A 22,710-nucleotide genomic window follows, 5' to 3' on the forward strand; every position below is an offset into this window, starting at 1 on the left:
TTTCCCGACCAGGGATCAAACCCGTGTCCCCTGCATTGGGAGCGTGGAATCTTACCACTGGACCCCCGGAGAAGTCCCTGTTTCCACTTTTTGACTGCTGTGAATGATGCTGCTAGGAACATTCCTGTACCAGTTTTTGTTGGAACAGCTATTTCACCTTTGGCAGAATCAGGTTCCTCGCTAAGGGAAGGACCTGCAGTATGGGGCCATTCCCGCTGCCTTTCTGGATGAGAGGGAGGTGGTGACATTTCCTCTGTTTTGGGGGGTGCCCATGGGGGGAGCCACCTGTACGTGGTCAGTTAATCCTCAGGACTCCAGGTGGCATCGTCCTGCATTCCCATTTCACAGAATTAGCTGGCACACGGTCGGGGTGGGGGCAGCAGAGCGGGGCTGGAACCAGGCAGATTGACTCTGGGAGCCCTGGTCTTCCAGAGAAGGGCCCCCGGGGCTGGGGCAGCCGGGTCTGTCCAGGGCACAGGCCAGCGCCTCCTGACTCCCAACCCAGGACACCGGGGCTACTCTGTGCCTGGGGCGTACCCTGGGTGTTACAGAGCTGTTTCAGAACGCTTCACAGTTACGATTTCCATCTCTGATTTCCATCTCCGTAGGAATGATGGGATGGGCATTGCTAAAAATAGCTGCAGAACGCTGACGGCTAACATTTTAAAATAGTTCAGTAATTTAGTGACTCTCCACGGGCGACAGGGAGGATCAGTCTAAAGTGGGTGCTTTTAAAATTTCCTAGAACCCAGGCACTGCTTGCTTTGTTCAACAATTTGAGGTATATTTCACATACCATGCGCTCCACACATTTAAAGTGTATACGGCAGTGTATTTTTAGTATATTCATGGATTGTACAGCCATCACCACAATCAATTTTGGGACATTCTCGTTCCCCCCAAAACAAACCCCGTACCCATTAGCAGCGCCCCCCACCCCCCCTCCTCTTCCCGGACCCCGGCAACCCCTCATCTGCTTTCTGTCTCTGTGGACGTGCCTATTCGGAGCAGTTTATGTAAATGGAACCATACAATGTGTGAGGTCCTTTTGTGTCTGCCTTCTTTCATTTAGCATCATGCTTTTAGGGTTCATCCACGTGGTAGACTGTGTCAGTGCATCGTGTCTTTTTGTGGCCGAATAAGATTCCATTGCACGGATAGACCGCATTTTACTTATCTAGTCATCAATTGGTGGACATGTAGATTACTTCCACTGTTTGGCTATTAGGAAGAGGGCTGCTATGAAGATTAGGATACAGGTTTTTGTGTGGACATATGTTTTTATCTGTCTTAGGTATACGCCTCGAAGTAGAATCATGCGTCTTGGGTCACATGGCAACTCTCTGTAACCTCTTTTCATTAGTTTCATTTTCTACAAGGTACTTTTTAAAATAAAAGGAAACTCTTTATTTTTAAAATAATTGTAATTCTAAGAAATAATACAGAGCTGTCCCCTGTGCCCTCTACCCAGTTTGCCCCATGACTAGTATCTTCCAGAACTAAATGTACAACATCTCAACACAGGGACATTGACAGTGACACGGTCAAGATACGAGTATTTCCATCAGCACCAGGATCCCTCATGCTGCCCTTTTATAGCCCCACAGACTCCCTCCTACTTCACTTGCTTTTCAACCCCTGGCAACCACTAATCTGTCTTCCATCTCTATAATTTTGTTATTTCAGTGATTATACAGAAGTGGAATCACACAGTAAGTGACTTGCTGGTATTGGCTTCTCTCTCTGTCATCGAAACTCTGTAGAGATTGTTGCGTATCCATGGTCCCTGCTTTCTTATGCAGAGTAGGATTCCATGGTGTGTATGCGTCAGTTTGTCTAACCCGTCACCCTTGGAGGGGCAGCTGGGTTGTTTGCAGTTTGGGGTTGTTATGAAGAAAGCTGCTATAAACATTAGTTTTCAGGGTTTTGTGTGAACGTGAGCCTTCATTTCTCTGGGATAAATGCCCACGGGTGCAATTCCTGGGTCGTATGGTAGTTGCATGTTTAGATTTTTAAGAAACAGCTACACTGTTTTCCTACATGGCTGTCCCGTTTTGTATTCCCACCAGTAATGTGAGAGTTTGCCCATTTTCTCACAGAATTTTACTGTTTTCTACTTTAGCCACTCTGGTGTTGGGGATACGTCCCTGAGGTTTTAATTTGCATTGCTTTAGTGGCTAATGATGTTTTGATCATTTTTTCATGCTCTTTGGCCATCTAGCTATCCTCCTTTGTAAAATGTCTGCACGTCTTTTGTCCCTGTTTTAATTGGATGGTTTGGTTTTTATCCTGTTAAGTTTTGAGAGTTTTTTATATTCTGAACACTAGTCCTCTGTTAGATATGTGGTTTGCAAACATTTTCTCCCAGTCTGTGATTTGTAATTTTATCTTCTTCTTCACAGAACAAAAGGTTTTAATTTTGATGAGATCCAATTTATTGATTTTTTTCTGTGTGTGGATTGTGCTTTTGGCATCCTTTTGGCATTCCTAACCTTAGATCCTGAACATTTTCTCCTGTGAGAAGTTTTTTTCCGCAGTTTTATAGTTTTACATTTAAGTCCATGATCCGTTTTGAGTTGATTTTTTAAATATTGAACCATGGTTGATTTACAATGTTCTGTTAGTTTCAGGTATACAGCAAAGTGATTTAGTTATACATATATAGATATTTATCTATTCTTTTTCAGATCCTTTTCCATTATAGGTTATTACAAAATATTGAATACAGTTCTCTGCATTATACAGTATGCCTTCGTTGTTCATCTATTTTATATATAGTAGTGTATCTGTTAATCCTAAACTCCTAATTTATCTCTTCCCCCACCCCTTCCCCCTTTGGTAACCATAGTTTGTTTTCTATGTCTGTGAGTCTGTTTCTGTTTTGTAGATATGTTCATTTGTGTCATATTTTAGATTCCATATGTAAGTGATATCATATGGTATTTGTCTTTGACTTACTTCACTTAGTAAGATAATCTCTAGGTCCATGCATGTTGCTGCAAATGGCATTATTTCATTCTTTTTTATGGCTGAGTAATATTCCATTGTATATATGTACCATATCTTTATCCATTCGTCTGTTGATGGACATGTCCTGGCTATTGTTAATAATGCTGCAATGAACATTGGGGTGCATGTATCTTTTCAAATTAGAGTTTTGTATGGATATATGCCCAGGAGAGGGGTTGCTGGGTCATTGTGTAAGGCTCACATTGATGGCCATTATTTTGTCTATCAGTGTCCAGTTGCTCCAACGCCCTTTGTTGTAGGGGGCCATCCTTCCTCCATTGAGTTGCTTTTATGCCTTTGTCAAAAATCAATTGGGGGACGTCCCTGGTGGTGCAGGGGTTATGAACCCACCTGTCAATGCAGGGGACACGGGTTCGATCCCTGGTCTGGGAAGATCCCACATGCCGCGGAGCAACTAAGCCCGTACGCCACAAGTACTGAGCCTGTGCTCTAGAGCCCGTGAGTCAGAACTACTGAGCCTGCAAGCCACGACTACTGAAGCCCATGTGCCTAGAGCCCGTGCTCTGCAACAAGAGAAGCTCATGCACCGCAAAGAAGAGTAACCCCCACTTGCTGCAACTAAAGAAAGCACGCGGGCAGCAGCGAAGACCCAAGGCTGCCCAGAATAAATAAATACAAATATAAATAAACTTATAAAGAAAAATCAGCTGGGTGTATTTGTGTGGGTCTGTTTCTGGGCTCTCTGTTGAATTCTGTTGATCTGTGTCCCTATCTGTCCTCCATAACCACACGGCCTTGATTACTCTGGCCTTGTACATCTTGAAATTGGGTAAACTGATTGCCCTCACTTTATTCTTTTCCAAATTTATTTTAGTTATTCTGGTTCCTTTGCTTTCCCATGTAAATTTCAGAATAATAATGTCTATATACACACAAAAAAATCTTGCTGGGATTGTGTTACATCCAAGTCTTCCCAATTTGGGAAGAGTTGACGTCTTGACTGTGTTCCATGAACAGGGTATGTCTCTCCACTTCTTTAGATGTTCTTTGATTTCTTTCACCGATTCGTGTAGACTTCAGTGTACAAGTCTTGTACGTGTTTTGTTAGATTCACACCTAAGTATTTTATTTTTTTGAGCAATTGTAAATGGTATTGGATTATAAATTTTGGTGTCCCCATGTTCATTGCTAGTATATGGGGATACAGTTGACTTTTATTTTTTGCGGTACGCGGGCCTCTCACTGTTGTGGCCTCTCCCGTTGCAGAGCACAGGCTCCGGACGCGCAGGCTCAGCGGCCATGGCTCACGGGCCCAGCCGCTCCACAGCATGTGGGATCCTCCCGGACCGGGGCACGAACCAGTGTCCCCTGCATCGGCAGGTGGACTCTCAACCACTGCGCCACCAGGGAAGCCCACAGTTGACTTTTAGATGTCAATCGTGTATCTTGTGACCTTGTTCACAACTCATGTATTATTTCTAGGAGGTGGTGTTTTGGCGATTCCTTGGGATTTTCTACAATCACGTCATCTACAAATGGGGACAGTTTTATTTCTATCTTCTCAGTCTGTATGCTTTTTATTTCCTTTTCTTGCCTTTTGTACTAGCTAGAACGTCTACCCCTATGTTGAATGAGAATGATGAGAGCAGACATCCTTGCCGCATTCCTCATCACAAAAGGAAAGCATTTAGTCTTTCCCACCGGTTTGGAATAATGTTAGCTGATGAGATGAGATTTTGCAAATGCTCTTGATCAAGTTGAAGAATTTCCCCTCTTCCTATTTTTGGGAGAGATGTTGTCACAGATGGATGTTGAATTTTGTCAAATACTTTCTCTGCATTGATTGCTATGACCATGTGATTTTCCTTCTTTAGCCTGTTGGTATAGTGTATTACATACATTTATTTTTATTTTTTATTTATTTAAAAAATATTTTATGTATGTACATACGTGGCCGCATTGTGTCTTATTTGCGGCACATGGGATCTTCGTTGTGGCATGTGGGGTCTTTTGTTGCGGCGTGCGGGCTCTAGAGTGCACGAGCCCAGTAGTTGCAGCACGCGGGCTTAGTTGCCCCACAGCACGTGGGATCCTAGTTCCCCGACCAGGGGTTGAACCTGCATCCCCTGCATTGGAAGGCGGATTCTTAACCACTGGACCACCAGGGAAGTCCGTATAAATTGATTTTTAAAAAAAATATTGAACCAGCCTAGAATTCCAGAAATAAACTCTACTTGTCATGATATATAATTCTTTTCATATAATGCTTAATTCTATTTGATAATATTTCATTAAGGATTTTTTATGTCTATATTTATGAGAGATATTCCCCTGTGGTTTTCTTTTTTGTACTCTCTTGGTATGGTTTTAGTATCAGGGTCATATTTGTTCTGCAAAATGGATTGGATTCTATTTTGTGGAAGATATTGTGTAGAATTGATGTTCGTTCTCTAAACATTTCATGGAATTCTTCTGTTTTAACCGGCTTGTTTTGACATCACTCTCACAAGGGAAGTGTTACTGCCAGGTGGAGGTAGATGTCCAGCTTCCTCAGTTGACCTCTATTGATACCCAAGGGGGGGAGGCTCCTGTTATTGCTGGTGGGGGAGGGGACCTGCTCCCCACGTGGTCTCCACTGATCCCGTGGTGGGGGGTGGCCTCATTCTTGCTGGTGATGGGGAAAGTCCTGACTCTCCGTTAGCCCTCTTCTGACCCCAGTCCAGCGGGGTGAGGTGGGGGCGTGAGGGAGGGGTGCCAAATGCGTGTGGAAATCCAGCCTCCCCGAATGGAACCAGAGGAGGATTTGTTACAGCTCGGTAGGGAAGAAAGTCCCAGCTCCGCACCTTGGTTTATTTGATCCCCCCCAGTGGAGGTTTGGGTGCCTCACGGCAGCCACACAAGGGGAAGCCCAGGCTCCCCCCTCGGCCTCTACTGCTATGAGTCAGGGTGGAGGCCACAGTTCTCCTGTGATATCTGGGTGGAATAGAGCAGTTATTGTCTAAGCGTAGTCCTTTTCGTCTGCCATTTTCCTGGTGTTTTGGCTGGAGAGAATAGTCATTCATTGCGGCTTTTTTTTTCTGCTTCTACTAGTGTTTCTGGGTTTCTGACTTCTTATCTCCCAGTCTGGGATATGAGGTTCTCCAGCCCGGAAAACCAACCACTGTGCTGTTCCTTGGGTCCCTGGTCCCGGACCATTCTGCCTTCTCTCTACCTCTCAGAGGCTTATGTTTGTTTCCTGTACGACATACTGGGTTTTTCGTGGCTCTTCTTGGGAGGAGTAGGGAAAAGTGCGTCTACTCCATCTTTCTGGAAGCAGAAGTGCGGCCCCTGGTTTTCAGCTCAGAGATATCAGGATGCACTTGAAGTTTTAACCTCTGCCTCTTGGAGCCTCCATCTCAGCAGTCCCCAACCTTTTTGGCACCAGGGACTGGTTTCGTATCAGACAGTTTTTCCACGGGTGGGTGGGTGGGGGTGATGGTTCAGGCAGTAATGTGAGCGATGGGGAGCGGCTGTAAATACAGGTGAAGCTTCACTCGCTTGCCTGCCGCTCACTTCCTGCTGTGCAGCCCGGTTCCTAACAGGCCACAGACTGGTACCAGTCTGTGGCCTGGGGGTTGGGGACCTGTGCTCTATCTAACCATGACCTGGTTGTCTCTTGCAGCTCTGGAAATCTCTCCTGTCTCCATGCCTTGACCCACTGGAGTGCAGACAGTTCCTGTTCTAAGAGACCTTTCTGCAGGGCCCAGTCTGACAGCACCTCTGGTGAGTTAGAACATCTTCTCCTTGCCCTCGTCACCTGCAAGCCAGTCTCCATTGCCATGGTGTGGTTCACCTCATTCCTTTGGCACTGCGGCCAGAGGACGGTCAGTTCCTCGCAATCAGGGCCCAGGTGCTTCTGTCAGGGTGGGGAGAGGGTGGGTGGAGTTGCCCTTGGTGCTGGGGGAACAAGCCTGCCCCTGGGTGCCTAGCTAATGTGACCTTGGGGGAATTATTGGGACTGTGGCTGAGGCTCCAGGTCTGGCTCCTTGTCTGTGCTCTGAGATGTCCAGGCTGGACTCAGCCACTGTGGCTGAGAGTGGTTGATGGGGGAAGTGTTACAGGTGCCCCACCTCCATCTTTGCTTGGACCAGGGGACACCTGTTTGTGTCCAGCACAGGGACCACGGAGGGAAGCCCACAATCTGTGGTTCCGGAGAGCTGAGATATGCCCTGGGCTCAGAGTCTGGTGCCCAGAGCTTGTTATATGTGCTCCACTGGTATCGTTTCATCTGTAATATGTGCTTAAACTTGGCATTTGCTGAATGTTGCCTAAAGGCTGGGCTTTTACCATGACTGACCTCATGAAGAAAGGGAAATGATTGCCGTTCTCAGGTGGGGGGACAGGCTCCAGCAGTCAGACACACTGCTCATGGCCTGCTTGGTCCTGAGAGGCTCCATCCAGCCCTGGCTGTGCACAGCCTGGGCTCTTTCTGGTGCGACACCCGGCCGCCCAGCCTGGCTCCACATACTGGGGACCAGAAAGGCAGGTCTGTGAGGTCCACTCCCCCTTGGACACTATTTCTCAGCCTTTTAAAAAAATATCATCGCCTATCCATGGAGACAGTTTGGACCGTTTTTCCAAATTGTCCACCCCAGTGAAATTTTAATACTGTGGCAAGGCTGTATATCTGTTCATGTTCTGCTTGTATATCTGTGCTTTCTACTTAAAAACACTAAGATCCGTTTCACCTTCCAAGATTCCACTGAGAGTGCATGTCCTGGACTTACAAATACAGCAGGCAGGAGTGGAATGTCGGAGCCACTGCCCCTGCCCTGGTCCTGGTCTCTACTGCTTTTGGGGGTCGCCTCCTAACTGGTTTCCTACCCCCAGCTTCCCAGCTCTGCAGTCCTGCCTGAAATCCAGTTCAGATGCTCTCACTGTCCTCGTTCAAGCCTTTCCGTGTGGTCACGATTCCCTCCATGTGCTCTGAGCTTCTCTGGCCTCTGCTCTCGCCCTCCCCCGGGCGCACACGGTCACTCACCTGGCGAGCGGTGGTGATGGGGCCCCATGGAGGACCAGCCCCCGTGTCCCTGCTGAGTGGGCAGAGCCTACAGTCCCCTTGTCCTCTGTTCCTCCCCGATGCTGGATGTTGGCCCCTCGTCGGGAAGCCCCTGGCTCTGAACCCCACGGTTCCTGCTCACTCACTGTGGCTCAGTGGAGAGGTGACAGATGGATGCACACGAGATGCGTGACTCTAGTGGAGGATGTGGCCGCCCTTCCTTCTAGAGGCAGAGCAGCCTCAGAGAGGGAGGGTGTCCAGGTTTGAGGGAAGGTCCCGCACTAGGCTGAACCGTACCATACGGCATCGTCCATAAGGCCTGCCTTTGACGTCCACGGGATCGGGACTTGGGACTTACTTACCATTCATTATGGTGGCAGCGGGTGGCAGAGCACAAAGCCCCCGTGCAGCGTGTTTCTGCATTTGTGGTTCATCTGCCTCAGGCCGGATGGGGGGCTTGTTGGTTCATGACGAGGTCGAACCTCTCTGAGCCTGGCTTTGCACCAAGGCCCTCTGACCTCCTCCAGGTTTCTTCCTGAGAAAGGACACCTGACCATTTGATCTGAGCGATTCCTTGTCATCATTCTGGGGTCTGAGATGGGGTGCTGCCCGGGCTGGGCCTCCAGACTCTTCTTAGAGAACTATTATACTTAGCACTGGCCCCAAGCGGTGGGAGCATTTGATTTCAGGATCTGTCCCTGTGACCGTGGTCGTTGATGTGCAAGGGGAAAGAGAAGAGGAAAAAGCTGGACTGGACAGCCCCTTTAGGCCAGAAGTGGGCATGTTGTAATCTTGGTTTGCCGGCCAGGGCACTTTTCGCCCACACAGTGGGCTGTCTCCAGGCCAGGGGACCAGGTGTTCATTGGGAGATTAAGCCTCTCAGCTGGAGGAAGGATGGTGGCCCTTGTGCTGTGGACGGGGAGGGTTTCCATCTCTTGGGCGTGGATCTTCATGAGCCCAGGAGGTGCTGCGTCCTGGGTGTGGGCGTAGCTGAAGCAGAATTCTCCATCAGCCCCAGGTTTACCTGGGCTCTTCATCTCCCTCTCAGCTGCTACTCCTGCATCCTCAGGTGTCCCATAAAGGGGCCCTGCCCCTCAGTGGCCTCTGGGTGTCCTGGGGCCTCCATTCATCACGGATGCCCGCTGTGTGGGCGCCTCACAGCCCCCCTGCCCTGGCTGAAGCATCACCTTACAGTTGAAACATTCATCACTTAATAAACCCGTGTGGATTCTGGGTTTCACACCTTTCGGAGTGATCCCCTCCAGCTGCCACTCAGAAAAAATGGAAAGTTACCCTCGCGTGGTAATTTAGTGAGTAGCCAGATGTCACAGGATGAGTGGCAGAAACGTTCCACTTTAGAATAACAGAATTAATGTACAGTGTTGTGAATTCTCACCCGTGATTCAGTGAATCACAGATGGAATGAACTCAAAGATTCGGTTTTTGTGAAGTCTTTATTACTGCCTCAAATGATTTTTTCCACTTGTGGGTATAATCAGACACCCCCCTAGGGTGCCGGAGGATTTCTGAGGTTCCAGGTGACTTTCCTGGCGGTGAAGTGACACATCCAACAGGTTTGGGTGAGGACTCTGTCTTCGGTGATGAGATTCAAGTAATTCTCTCCAAAACTGGGTGCCTAGTGTGTGGTCCTAAATCAGGGCTTGGCAGACTATGGCTCACGGACCAAATCCTACCATCATCTGTTTTTGTAAATCCAGTTTTTTTTTTAATTGTGATAAAATACACGTGGCATAAATTTTTACCATCTTAACCGTTTCTGCGTGGACAGCTCAGGGGCATTAAGTCCATTCACAGTATTGTGCAGCCATCACGCATTCCACCTTGGAACCTCCCACCTTCCCAAGCTGACACCCTGGCCCCATTCAACACTCGCTCCCCCTCCCCTCCCCCACCCCTGGCCCCAGCATCCTACTTTCTGTCTCTATGGATTTGATGACTCTAGGGACCTCCTATGAGTGGAATCCTACAGGATTTGTCCTCTTGGGTCTGACTTTTTTCTCTGAACATACTACCCTGAAGGTTCATCCATGTTGTAGCCTCTGTCAGAATTTTCTTCTTTTTTAAGGTCAAGTAATCTTCCACTGTATGGAGATTAAACTTTGTGTATCCATCAACTGTCGACGGACATTTAGGTTGTTTCTTTCCACCTTTGACTGTTGTGATTAATGCTGCTCCGGAAATGGGTGTAAAAATACCAGTTCTTTGGGGGATATACCCAGAAGTGGAATTGCTGGGTCACATGGTAATTTTACATGTAACTTTTTGAGAAGTCGCCATACTGTTTTCCACAGTGGCTACATCATTTTGCATTCCCACCAGCAATGCCAAGGGTTCCAATTTCTCCACATCCTCACCAATGCTTTTTTCCTGTCTTTTTGATGGTAGCCATGCTAGTGGCTGTGAAGTAGTATCTCACTGCAGTTTTGGTTTTCATTTCCCCAGTGATCAGTCACGCTGAGCATCTTTCCATGTCCTTCTTGGCCATTTGTATGTCTTCTTTGGAGAAACGTCTATTCAAGTCCTCTGCCCATTTTTGAATTGGGTTGCTTGATTTTTGTTATTCAATTGTAGAAGCTCTTTATATATTCTGGATTTTTATCCCTTGCCAGATATGTGATTTGCAAATCTTTCCTCCCACTCTGTGGGTTGCCTTTTGTAAATAAAGTTTTATTGTCACGCAGCCATGCTCATTCCTTCTTGTATTATCCCTGGCTGCTTTCATGCAACAGAGGCCGAGTTGAGTGGCTGTGACAGAGGCCATGTGATCTCAGAGCTGAGAATATCTACAGGCTGGCTCTTTACACAAAGTTTGCTGACCCCTGTTCTAAATGATCTTGGCGCATCCAGCTCTGACATCCAGATCAGATGCTGAGAGATGCCCTCTGTCCACAAACCCTGGGGACGTGAGCACTCGGCCTGCAGGCCCCTGGCGTCCTCCTGATCTGAAGCCCTCTGTGTCTTGGTTAAGTTGTGTGGCTTCTTCTTGTGACATCTGCGTAGGAGGTGCGCTCCAGACAGGGGGCTCCTTCCTCCTGGGAGCAGGTGATGGCGGCGTTTAGGGACTGCCCCTAACCAGTGACCCCAGAGGAAGGCTCATGACGGACCAAGTCAGAACACTATGGGATGGCGTTTATCCTGTTCATCCTACTCCGCCTTTGTTAGGGAATTCCAGAGATGTAGGCGATGGCCTTCCTTGGGCTTGGAGCTGGGCCTTGGGGGGTGTTAGGTCCAGGCAGCCAGAGGGAGGCCTGGGCCGGCGTCACCCAGGGCATTACGGGAGGGTTGAGCTGTGTATGTAAGAGGTCGTGGGTCCCGGGCATGTCCAGCAGCTCCACCATGAAGGGGGGGCGATGCTGTACAAACCGCATGGACGCTGCTTCCAGAGGGGTCCCCCGCAGCCCCCCGCATCTCAGATTGCAGTGACCCGGGGAGTGATGGTGGGCGAGGGGTGTGGACATCGAATGGGGGCCACTGTCTCCAGAGGTCTGGCTCCGAAGGGCGGGGCGTCTGCTCTCACCGTCTGCATGTTGTCTGCAGGACAAAAGCACAATAGCTGTTCGCTCTCCACCCAGAGCCCCAACCTGGGTCTGGTATGCAGTCAGTAAATGGGGAGCAGGTGACTGTCCCCTCCCCGGGGCAGTCCCTGTGTAGGCCCAGGCGAGGGTGATGGTACCTCTCCGAGCTTGTGTGAAGGAGGTGGCCCTCAATCACTGTTATCTCCCCAGAGGGACCCAGGAATCTCCAGGAGGAGCGAAGCGTCGCTGTGTGGGGCCGTTGGAAATGGCCCTAAAGGTATCAAGTCCTCATCCCAGGACCACATGTGTCACCGTGTACAGTACAACTTGCAGATGTGATCAAGTTAAGGGTCCTGAGATGGGGGGTTACCCTGGATGATCTAGTTGGGCCCCTAACACCATCACAGGAGCCCTTACAAGAGGGAGACAGAGGGAGATGTGAACACAGAGGAGAACCCGTGATGACAAAGGCAGGGACTGGGGTGACGCAGCCATGAGCTCCAGGACACCTGGAGCCCTGGAAGCCAGAAGAGGCAGGAAAGACCCTCCCCTGGAGCCTCCGGAGGGCGCTAGCCCTGCGACACCCAGACTTCAGTCCAGTGAACCTGATTCCAGACTTTCAGCCTCCAGGATGGGGAGAGAATACATTTGTGTTGCTCTGAGCTGCCCGGCGTGTGACACTTTGTTATAGCAGCCCTGGGACGCTCATACAGCACGTGGATCTGGATTTGGTTGGGGAACAGGGTCACTTTTCAGTGAGAAGGAGGAGGAGAAGTGTGGGCCTCGCGTGTGGCCAGGGCTCAGGTTTCCGCCGGGGTTATCTTGATGGCAGGCCGGTCACCGTGGGAAGACTTGACGGCCTTTCCCCAGGTCACCGCGGCCCAGCTGAAACCTTGGGGAGGGGCCTTGGTGCTGGCGTAGGCAGGACTGCCCTCACCCTGTCACTCTCTGCAGGACGTGCCCCCAGATAAACCGCCAGGAGAGGGGTAGCCTGCTCTAACGCAGCGCCTGCAAGCTGCTTCCTGTGGGCCCCGAGCATCTCCCCTCTCGGCCGGGCTGGGGATGTACTGGCCGGTGTTCCCACGCCGGCTGCACATTGCTGGGCCCCCATGGAAGTGCCCCGAGTATTTCACATATTCAGAGTTTCCCTGCACGAATGTACACCTTGAGTGCTTCAACCTTCTTCCTAGGCCTAGAGGTGAAGGTGGGCACCTGGAGGCCAGCCCACACGCCTCCTGCCTGTGGTCTTTCTGGGCGGGTAAATTCTGCTCCGGCTGCCCCAGGATCTTCACCTCTCATCAGGGCGGAGGGAGTGAGGGCCGAGGGGTCGGGCAACTGCCAGGCCACCCCCACCCCCGACGGCAGCACATGGCTCCACACTGTCCTTGGGTGCATTCCCCGTGCCCGACGGTCCTGTCCCAGCCTCTGGGTTCTCACCTCTGCTCTGTGCACCACCCCTCCTGGTGCCCGTCCCCTCGGCTGTCGGGAGACAGGAGGCTTCCCTGTCTCCGCCTTTGCATGCTCTTTGTGACCCACTGCAGGCCCCTGTGCAGGGCAGGATGTGGCTGCACCCTTGGGGATCTCGGTGCCATTGTGGGAATAAGCTCAGTGCCCCTGGGCTCCCCCCTCCTCTCCCTCCGCCCTCTCCCGCCACTTTAGACCTGGTTACCCAGCGAGGCAGGTGGTGGGGGGAAGCATCTCCCAGCGTCAGGGTGGGTGAGCAGTGGGACCACGGGAGCTGGTACCAGAATGTCCTCGGGCTTCCAGAGCCCTGGGTGGGGTGTTTGATGTTGAGGAGGGTGCGTGGGTCCAGGCGGACCGGAGGGTTCACAGGAGCTGCTGGGTTGCTCTGAGGAATGAGGTGGAGGCCGTGAGTCTAGGGAAAGGAGTGGTGGTCACTGGGCCCATCACGTAGATCCTTCTGAATAGCTCAGCCAAAGACCGTGTCATCATCTCGGCAGTAAGAGCCCCTCCATGCTGGATGTGTCAGGCCCTGCAAACAGCACCTGGGCTGCTCACCAATGCTCCCCCTTAAGGGTGAGGACGATCAAGGAATAGCAAGAACTGGGTTTGTTTCCCCAAATGGGTCGTCTCAGTCCTAGCAAAAAGGCCATGTCATTTTGCTTTGACTTTAGAGCCTGGCCTGAGGAAGAAGAATTCTCGGGCATCTTGTTGAAATTGCAGATTCTAAGACCTCCTCCAAAGGAAATCCAATTCAGTAGGAATCTGCCTTGTTTGCCTGCTAACCAAATGATTCTGCTGCAGGCCCCATGGGTAAAACTCTGCTTTAATCATTAGGCTAAAATAATTAGGCTACGACCAACCCGTGGGTTGAGAGCACATTTTTGCAGCCACGTGTGGTATTTATCTCTGAGCTTCCTGGCAGCCAGGGAGAAAAGGGAAAGATGGGATAACAGAGTTCTCTTGTCTGATATTAAATTAGTTCCCCTGGAGAGCAGATTTTTCTTAGCACTCTAGTCTAGGAGGAATGTTTTCACGTAGTGTTTTCAGTTGTGGTTTTGCCAAAAAAAAAAAAAAACCCAAATAGTTTTAAAAAACCGTTTGACCTCAGTGAAAAATGAGGACATAGCAACAGCATTTTCGAGGTGGATAGTAAGCTGAGGGGTTCAGATGTGTTGCTGTCTTGTAGATTCAGACGTAGGACTTAAGGAACCATGGGCAGAGGTAACTTTGGCCAAGGGCAAGGATTTTTGCAGAAGAGAATTAAAAGAGAAGAAAGAAAGAGAATTGAATGACTGTGTGATTGCATTTTATGTGAAATGCCCCAAGCAGGCAAATCTATAGAAACAGGAAGTCATGAGCGGTTGCCAGGGGTGGTGGGGGTGAGGGGTTGGGAGGGGATGGCTGAGAATTGCGGGTTTCTTTCTGAGATAATGAAAGTGTTTTAATATGGATAGAGGTGATGGTCTACCCAAGTTAATGATTATAGGAGAACCCACTGTATCATGCCCTCCAATGGATGAGTTGTATGGCGTGTGAATTACATCTTCATCAAAGTGTTTAAAAACAAAAAATTGATGACGTTAATGTGTCGCACTGAGTCGAAGGTTGGGTGCCAGGGGGTCGGAAGGAGACGACTTGGCCTGATGAAGCCTCGGGGAGCTTCCTCGGGTCGCAGCATTCCCCATGATCCCCCCTAAACCATGGCCCTGAGCAGTGGACCGGCCGTCAGGTCAGCGGGGTTCCTGCCCTGGCCCGAGGGTCTGAGTTGGACGTGGTCGCGTGTCCAAGGACCCCAGGAAACGGGGGGAACGGGCACTGAATTCCATGTTCTCACGTGTTGGTGTCTCTGTTCCCCGAGACAGTTTTATCTGCAGCCCTGAGGCTGCTGAACGAGCTCTTTGGAGCAGGACTTGCCCGCATCCAGCTGTGGAATGTGGCTTCCCTGGGCGGAGCAGGCTGCGTGTGTCCTGGGTTCTCTTGGCAGAAGCCTGGGTCTCTCCCGTCCACTGAGCCCGGGCCGAGTGGGTGGAAATAGCCGGATGAAATGAGTTAGGATCTGGTCTCAATGTAGGGCCAAATATACCGAGGCTCGTAGAGATGGCTTCCTGGTAGGAAAGGAGCTGGATGAGGGTGACCATAGGTAAAGGGATCGTAATGTGAAAAGAAATATGTATGTATGTGTTTTCCAATGAAACAAATCGTGTAGCCAAACCAGGAATTTTCTAGGTTGGTGACACTGGGTGTTAACCATGCTTTCACCGGGGGATGGTTTTATGAGACTGATCCCAAAGGGGCCGTGTTGAGGGAACCCGATTAAGAACCTGGTGTCCAGAGCTCACGGCTGTTTTATTGTCCAGGGGTACACCTGGCAGAGAGGGTCTCATGCAGCCGCTAGCCAGGCGGGGGCTGATGCTGGCCAGTCGTCCGGTTCTGCTGAAAGGGACAGCTGCTGCGTGGCTTTACAGCTGCAGGGAGTCACCAGCTTGCTGACTTCACCTTTCCTTGGAGAGAACAAGGGAGAAGTCACATGGCATGTAATTCACCAAAACAAACACATCAACTTTCTGGTGTATGAGGTGTTCCTATCGCAGACTGTTGGAAATGAAATTCAAAGTGTTTGGTTGGATGCAAATTGTCCCTTTTTCTTTCTTTTTTCTTTTTTACTGTTGGCATTTTTATTATATTACAAATTATCACCTGTCTGCCTACGTAGCAAGCCGATGTCTGTAATTTTGCTGTGGTTCCATAGCCATGGATGGGAGAAATAGTGCAATTTTCCTGTCTGTCAAAAGCGCAGTCAGGGATGAAGGGAAGGGGTGCTGGTTCCCATGTTCTCTAAATATTTACGCTTCTGTTCCTCTTTTGTATTTATTCCTCCCACCTGGATGGCAGGCACACAGTCGCCTTCCAGTGCTAATTCTCCCTGGATGTTTTTAGAGGGAGTGGTTCCGCTAATCAGAGCTGTTTCACAGTCACGAAATGGATTCAAAGTAATATTTAATCCAACGCATGGAGGAAATGCCAGTCGCCAGGACGCTGGAATGTAGAGCAGGCCCATCGGGTGTTTGTCGTGAGCGCGACTGTCTGCTGTGTTGCCTTCCGAAGTTGCCTTCATCAGTTGGCAGGGGGCGCGGGGAGACCTGTGAACCAGCTTGTTAAGGAAAACACAGAAAATTCTGCATTTATGCCCCTCACCCCACCCCCGTACTGTGGTAGCACAAACGCCTGACAGCGCAGGGGGCCCTCGAGCTGGTTTGCGGAGTTCATTTATTATTTTTCCCTCATGTGTTCACGGAGCGTTGCTTCAGGAAACACTGAGGTCCCCACACAGACTTGGGGCTCACGGCGTCAGAAATCGGATGCAGGATCCCACGGATGGGGCACGAGGCTGGTCCACTGGCCCCTTGTGCTGATCAGGGCCCTTCTTCTGCAGCCACAGCCCAAGGGCAGCTCTCCCTGGGCCTGTCTTGTCTGCAGCAGCCACGGAAAATGACTGTGGACATTGCCCTGTGGACACCCCTGCCCTCCAAGTGACCCTGCAGACTCTGCCACTCCCCGCCACCAGCACGCTAATGCACAACACACACCTCAGGGGTGGCTTGCTCGGTGGAGGGTGGGAAGCCTTGGCAGCCCTGCCGCTTTCTGAAACATTCCACCTTGTGGGATTCAGAGGCAATCCAGAGGCTCCTCGTCCCCCTTTGGGCAACTTGGACCTCCTTAAACTTAATCCCAACAGACAGGTGTGAGAGGGCCCAGGTCTGATGCAGATGTCAGGCCAACATCACTCGGGCCTCTGTACCCTGCCTGCCCCTGGCTCTGTCCTGAGAGGGACTGGGTCACATGCCCCGAACGTCCCGGCGTCCATTCCTCTTCCTGGCATCCCTATCCACATCCCTGGACAGGCCATGGGGAGATGGTGTTTCTTTTCTTAAAAATTTTATTAAAGTATAGTTGATTTATAATGTTGTGTTAATTTCTGCTGTACAACAAAGTGATTCAGTTATACATATATATATATATTCTTTTTCATATTCTTTTCCATTGTGGTTTATCACAGGATATTGAATATAGTTCCCTGTGTTATACAGTAGGACCTTGTTTATCCATCCTTTATATAATAGTTTGCATTTGCTAGTCCCAACCTCTCAGTCCATCCTTCCCCCCACCCCCTCCCACTTGGGAACCACACGTCTGTTCTCTATGTCTCTGAGTCTGTTTCTCTTCTGTAGACAAGTTCACCTGTGTCATATTTTAGATTCCACATATAAGTGATATTATATGATATTTGTCTTTCTCTGTCTGACTTACTCCTCTTAGTATGATAATCTCTAGGTCCATCCATGTTGCTGCAAATGGCATTATTTCGTTCTTTTTTATGACTAATATTCCATTGCATATATGTGCCGTATCTTCTTTATCCATTCATCCGTTGATGGGCATTTAGGTTGTTTCCATGTCTTGGCTATTGTAAATAGTGCTGCTATGAACACTGGGGTCATGTATCTTTTTGAAGTATGATTTTCTCTGGAAATATGCCCAGTAGAGGGATTGCTCGATCATATGGTAGCTCTATTTTTAGTTTTTTGAGGAACCTCTGTACTGTTCTCCATAGTGGCTACACTAATTTACATTCCCACCAACAGTGGAGGAGGGTTCCCTTTTCGGGGAGATGGTGTTTCTGTGGCATCTGCATCCTGCATCCCTTCCCCAAGACTGGCTCTGGGTGGCTCCATGGCGGCCACTGTAGGCGGTGTCCAGGTAGAGAGAACTAGTTTGTGTGACAGGAAGCATGCCCCTGGCGTCTCTTCTGTGTCTCTGATCAGGCCTAGGCTGAGGTGGTCCAGGTGAGACCTGGGTGGGGCCTGCCTTCAGGAATCCTGCTTCCCCTAAAAGTGCAGGGGTAGCTGGTGGGGCCCAGATGCCCAGCGCCTGTATGTGATGCACACCTGTCTCAGGAGTCCCGGACGGCACGTTGTCCTGCGTCTTCACATGGGGAGTCTGTCACCCGAGAACTTGTCCATGGGGAACGTGGGTCCCTGCCCAGCACAGGCTCACCTTACCCGGGGGTTGGCAGCTGTTCTGGGCAGCGCAGACGGGAAGCACGTCGGATCCGGTTACCTGCCTGGGGGGTTGTCCCTGCAGCCAGTTCCAGCTGGGAAACGTGCTTACGAGCCAGGGCGCTTGCCCTGGTCCTCTGGTAACCCTGGGAGCAAATGTTCTCCAGATTTCCTCTGTGTGGTATGTGATTCTTGTTTGGATTTAATTACATTTTTCTAATTTTTCAACTATACTTTAATAAAACTTACGTGCTGGTCAATTAATCCAGCTGTCAGTCTCCCCACCCCTCCCATGTAACTCTTCTCCCTAGAACTACAGCCACGTATAGGACCGGGTGTTCAGGACTGCCCAGACCATCCACATGTTCAGTGATTCTCTAGAAGGACTCACAGGACTCAGCCAAGCTATCAGTATTTTTTTTTTTCGGTACGCGGGCCTCTCACTCTTGTGGCCTCTCCCATTGCGGAGCACAGGCTCCGGACGCGCAGGCTCAGAGGCCATGGCTCACGGGCCTAGCCGCTCCGCGGCATGTGGGATCTTCCCGGACCGGGGCATGAACCCGTGTCCCCTGCATCGGCAGGCGGACTCTCAACCACTGCGCCACCAGGGAAGCCCAAGCTATCAGTATTATAGTTACACTTCGTTGGAAAGGATACAGATGACAGTCAGCAGTTGTAAAAGCTCGTGGGCCAGGGTCCAGGGGAGACCAGGCACCAGCTCCCAGCTGGCCTGTCCCACTGGAGACTTACAAACGGCACTTCATTCTTCCAGGAACCTTGTGTGATGACACACGTGAGCTAATACTGCCAATTAGGGACACGCCTTGCAGCCCAGAGTCCAGGGGGTCACATAGGCATGGCTGACCACCTACAGGCTGACCTTAGTCTCCAGCCCCTCCAGAGGTCAAGCCCAAGGCCCCCCTACCATAAATCACGTTCTCAGTGTAAATGGCCTGATGTGGCTCAGGGCACCCTATAAACAAAATCACTCTTCTTAGGAGGACATTCCAAGGACTCAGAGGTGCCCTCCCAGGAGCCCAGCAAGGGTTTGGACAACCCAGGCCCTCTGTGTTCAACCTTTACTGCCAACAGTAGTTCGGAGAGAGGGTCCAAGATCACATCTTGGTTCTACCGTGTCTTAGCTCTCTGGTTTAGGAAGTTTTTCTCTCTCTTTATGTCTCTGTTTCCTTATTGGTAGAATAGGGGAGATCATGGCTAAGCACAGGGGTAAAGACCTTGAAGACAGAATGACAACCGACGAAAGAGAGTGACTGTTCTAGCCACGCCGGTGACACTGATGAAAACATGGCCACCCACTGCAGGGAACAGGCCGCGGGTCCTCAAGGAGTTAAACAGAGAGCTGCCGTATGATCCAAGAGTTCCACTCCCGGACACATACCCAAGAGACATGAACACGTGTTCACATACGTCTACCCAAGAGACATAGACCCATGTGACCGTTCACAGCAGCATTATTTACAATAGCAATATTTCCAACGTGTAAAGAGCCCAGATGGCCATCAACAGGTGAATGGGTAAACACGTGTGGCCCATCCATACGAGGGAATATTATTCACCTGTGAAAAGGAATAAAGCCCGGACACACGCTACAACATGGACGAACCTCAAAAACGTTATGCCAAGTCAAAGAAGCCAGACATAAAAGGTCCCACATTGTGTGATTCCATTCATATGAAGTGCAGTGAACGGGCAAATCCACAGAAACAGAAATTGGATTCGTGGTGGTCAGGGGCAGGACTGGCTGGGGGGTCGGTGGGATTTGGAGGAGGAAGGAGGGGGGAGTGACCCCTAATTGGCATGGGGTTTCCATTTGGGATGACAGAAATGGCCTGGAATTAGATACTGGTGATGTTTGTACAGCATAGCTAAAAACCACTGAATTGTACCCTTTAAAGGGTGAATTTTATTTCAATATTAAAAATGGCTAAAAAACAAAAACGAAAACAAAAACCCCTGAATACCACAACACACCTCGCAGAATGGCCAAAATCCGGAGCATTAACGTCAGGTACTGGAGAGGATGTGGAGCAACAGGAACTCTTGTTGTTTCTGGTGGGGATGCAAAATGGTGCAGCTACTTTGGAAGCCAGTTTAGTGGTTTCTTACAAAACGACACACTCTCTTACCATGTGACCCAGCAGTTTCATTCCTTGGTATTTACCCAAAGGAGTTGAAAACTTGTGTCCACACAAAAACCTGCACACGGATGTTTCTAGAACTTTATTTATAATTGCCAGAAATTGGAAGCCATGAGATGCCCTTCAGTAGGTGGATGGGTGAATAAACTGTGGTCCATCCGGATGATAGAATACTGAATAATATAATAATAGCACTGAAAAGAAACGAGCTATCAGCCATGAAAAGACATGGAGGAACCTTCAATGCACATGACTATGTGAAAGAAGCCAGTCTGAAAAGGCTGCACACTGTATGGTTCCAACTATATGAAAAGGTAAAACTATGGAGCCAGTGAAAACATCATTTGGTTGCCAGGGGTGTGGGTGTGGGGAGGGATGAACAGAGGAAGCGCAGAGGGTTATTAGGGCAGTGGAAATGCTCTTCATGATACTGCAGTGGTGGATACATGTCATTATATGCCTGTCAAGACCCACAGAATGTACAACACCGAGAGTGAACCCTAACTTAAACTGTGAACTCTGGGTGATGGTGATGTGTCAATATAGGTTCATCAGTTGTAGGAAAATGGATCACTCTGGTGGGGATGTTGGCAGTGGGGGATGTGTTGGGGCAGGAGGTACATGGGAGTCTCTGTACCTTCCCTTCAATTTTGCTGTGAACCTAAAACTGCTAAAGAAAAAAAAAATAACAGTCTTAAAAAATGGACAAACAAACAAGAAAACAAAACTGCCTGCCTGTGTTTAGGAAGAACAATCTGTGTGTGTTTTTTTTTAAAGCATATTCAGATTATCTTTATTTGATATTGATTATATCTCTGTACTCCTGGTTTTCCCATTTAATCTGTGTGTTTATTACTTTTCACCTCATGGAATCCCGAGATTTTAGTTGATTTTCTTTTTTTTTTCTTTTTTAACAATGGAGAAAAGATAGCCTCTTCAATAAGTGGTGCTGGGAAAACTGGACAGCTACATGTAAAAGAATGAAATTAGAACGCTACCTAACACCATACACAAAAATAAACTCAAAATGGATTAAAGACCTAACTGTGGGACTTCCCTGGTGGCACAGTGGTTAAGAATCCGCCTGCCAATGCAGGGGACACGGGTTCGAGCCCTGGTCCGGGAAGATCCCACATGCCGCGGAGCAACTGAGCCTGTGCGCCACAACTACTGAAGCCCGTGTGCCCAGAGCCTGTGCTCCACAACAAGAGAAGCCACAGCAATGAGAAACCTGCGCACCACAACGAAGAGTACGCCCCGCTCACCGCAACTAGAAAAAGCCCACGTGCAGCAACGAAGACCCAACGCAGCCAAATAAATAAATAATAATAAAAAAAGACCTAAATATAAGGCCAGACACTAGAAAACTCTTAGAGGAAAACATAGGCAGAACACTCTGTGACATAAATCACAGCAAGACCCTTTTTGACCCACCTCCTAGAGAAATGGAAATAAAAACAAAAATAAACAAATGGGGCCTAATGAAATGTAAAAGCTTTTGCACAGCAAAGGAAACCACAAACAAAAAGAAAAGACAACCCTCAGAAGGGGAGAAAGTATTTGCAAAGAAGCAACTGACAAAGGATTGATCTCCAAAATTTACAAGAAGCTCATGCAGCTCAATATCAAAAAAACAAGCAACCCAATCCCAAAATGGGCAGAAGACCTAAATAGACATTTCTCCAAAGAAGATATACAGACTGCCAACAAACACATGAGAGAATGCTCAACATCATTAATCATTAGAGAAATGCAAGTCAAAACTACAGTGAGATATCATCTCACACCAGTCAGAACGGCCATCATCAAAAAATCTACAAACAACAAATGCTGGAGAGGGTGTGGAGAAAAGGGAACCCTCTTGCACTGTTGGTGGGAATGTAAATTGATACAGCCACTATGGAGAACAGTATGGAGGTTCCTTAAAATACTAAAAATAGAACTACCATACGACCCAGCCATCCCACTACTGGGTATATACCCTGAGAAAACCATAATTCAAAAAGAGTCATGTACCAAGATGTTCATTGCAGCTCTATTTACAATAGCCAGGACATGGAAGTAACCTAAGTGTCCATCGACAGATGAATGGATGAATAATCTGTTTTGAAGTCAAATGCCATTCTCTCTGCCGGGGGCTTTCCTGCCTGGCCTTTTGCTGTTTTCTTGCATCCTTGGTGACTGTGACGCTGTCCCCAATAACACCGACTCATGCAGCCCTTCCCCCAAGGTCTGCTCATCCTGGAGGGGTCGTGGGCTGTCTCTTCCAGCCTCAGGGGATTAGAATTCCGCCCAGCAAGGCGTGAGGTCCTTCCATGGTTGCAGGTGACCCGACCTGCTTTAGAGGCATCCTTGTGGGGTTGGCACTAGGGACCGTCACTGGTGGTCACACTGTCCTCCTCTCCCTTCCGAGGCAGCTTGTTTTCATCAACTTTTCGACATGTATGAGTCTGACTTCCGTGGTGGCCTTTGTGTTTTAACCAGAA

At 49.2% G+C, this 22,710-nt stretch overlaps 2 protein-coding genes across 8 annotated transcripts in view; one reads left to right on the forward strand and one right to left on the reverse strand.

Moving 5' to 3' along the window:
* LOC309808721 (uncharacterized protein) overlaps nucleotides 1–11,397 on the reverse strand; it is a gene marked incomplete at both ends in the record, with an annotated part of 29,759 nt that extends 18,362 nt beyond the window's left edge. Inside the window, 2 exons of the mRNA XM_082629318.1 lie at nucleotides 7,888–7,990; nucleotides 11,305–11,397. Of these exons, the coding sequence (XP_082485444.1) occupies nucleotides 7,888–7,990; nucleotides 11,305–11,397 (196 nt within the window). The remainder of the gene's footprint in view (nucleotides 1–7,887; nucleotides 7,991–11,304) is intronic.
* SHANK2 (SH3 and multiple ankyrin repeat domains 2) overlaps nucleotides 1–22,710 on the forward strand; it is a 549,250-nt gene that overhangs the window by 18,244 nt on the left and 508,296 nt on the right. For all 7 annotated transcript variants that reach the window (XM_082629529.1, XM_082629530.1, XM_082629526.1 and 4 more), the window contains exon 2: nucleotides 6,632–6,732. The gene's annotated coding sequence lies outside the window, so the exon portion shown is untranslated. The remainder of the gene's footprint in view (nucleotides 1–6,631; nucleotides 6,733–22,710) is intronic.

Source organism: Mesoplodon mirus, assembly GCF_964341445.2.
Source record: "Mesoplodon mirus genome assembly, chromosome: 7".
NCBI classification, from domain to species: domain Eukaryota; kingdom Metazoa; phylum Chordata; class Mammalia; order Artiodactyla; family Ziphiidae; genus Mesoplodon; species Mesoplodon mirus.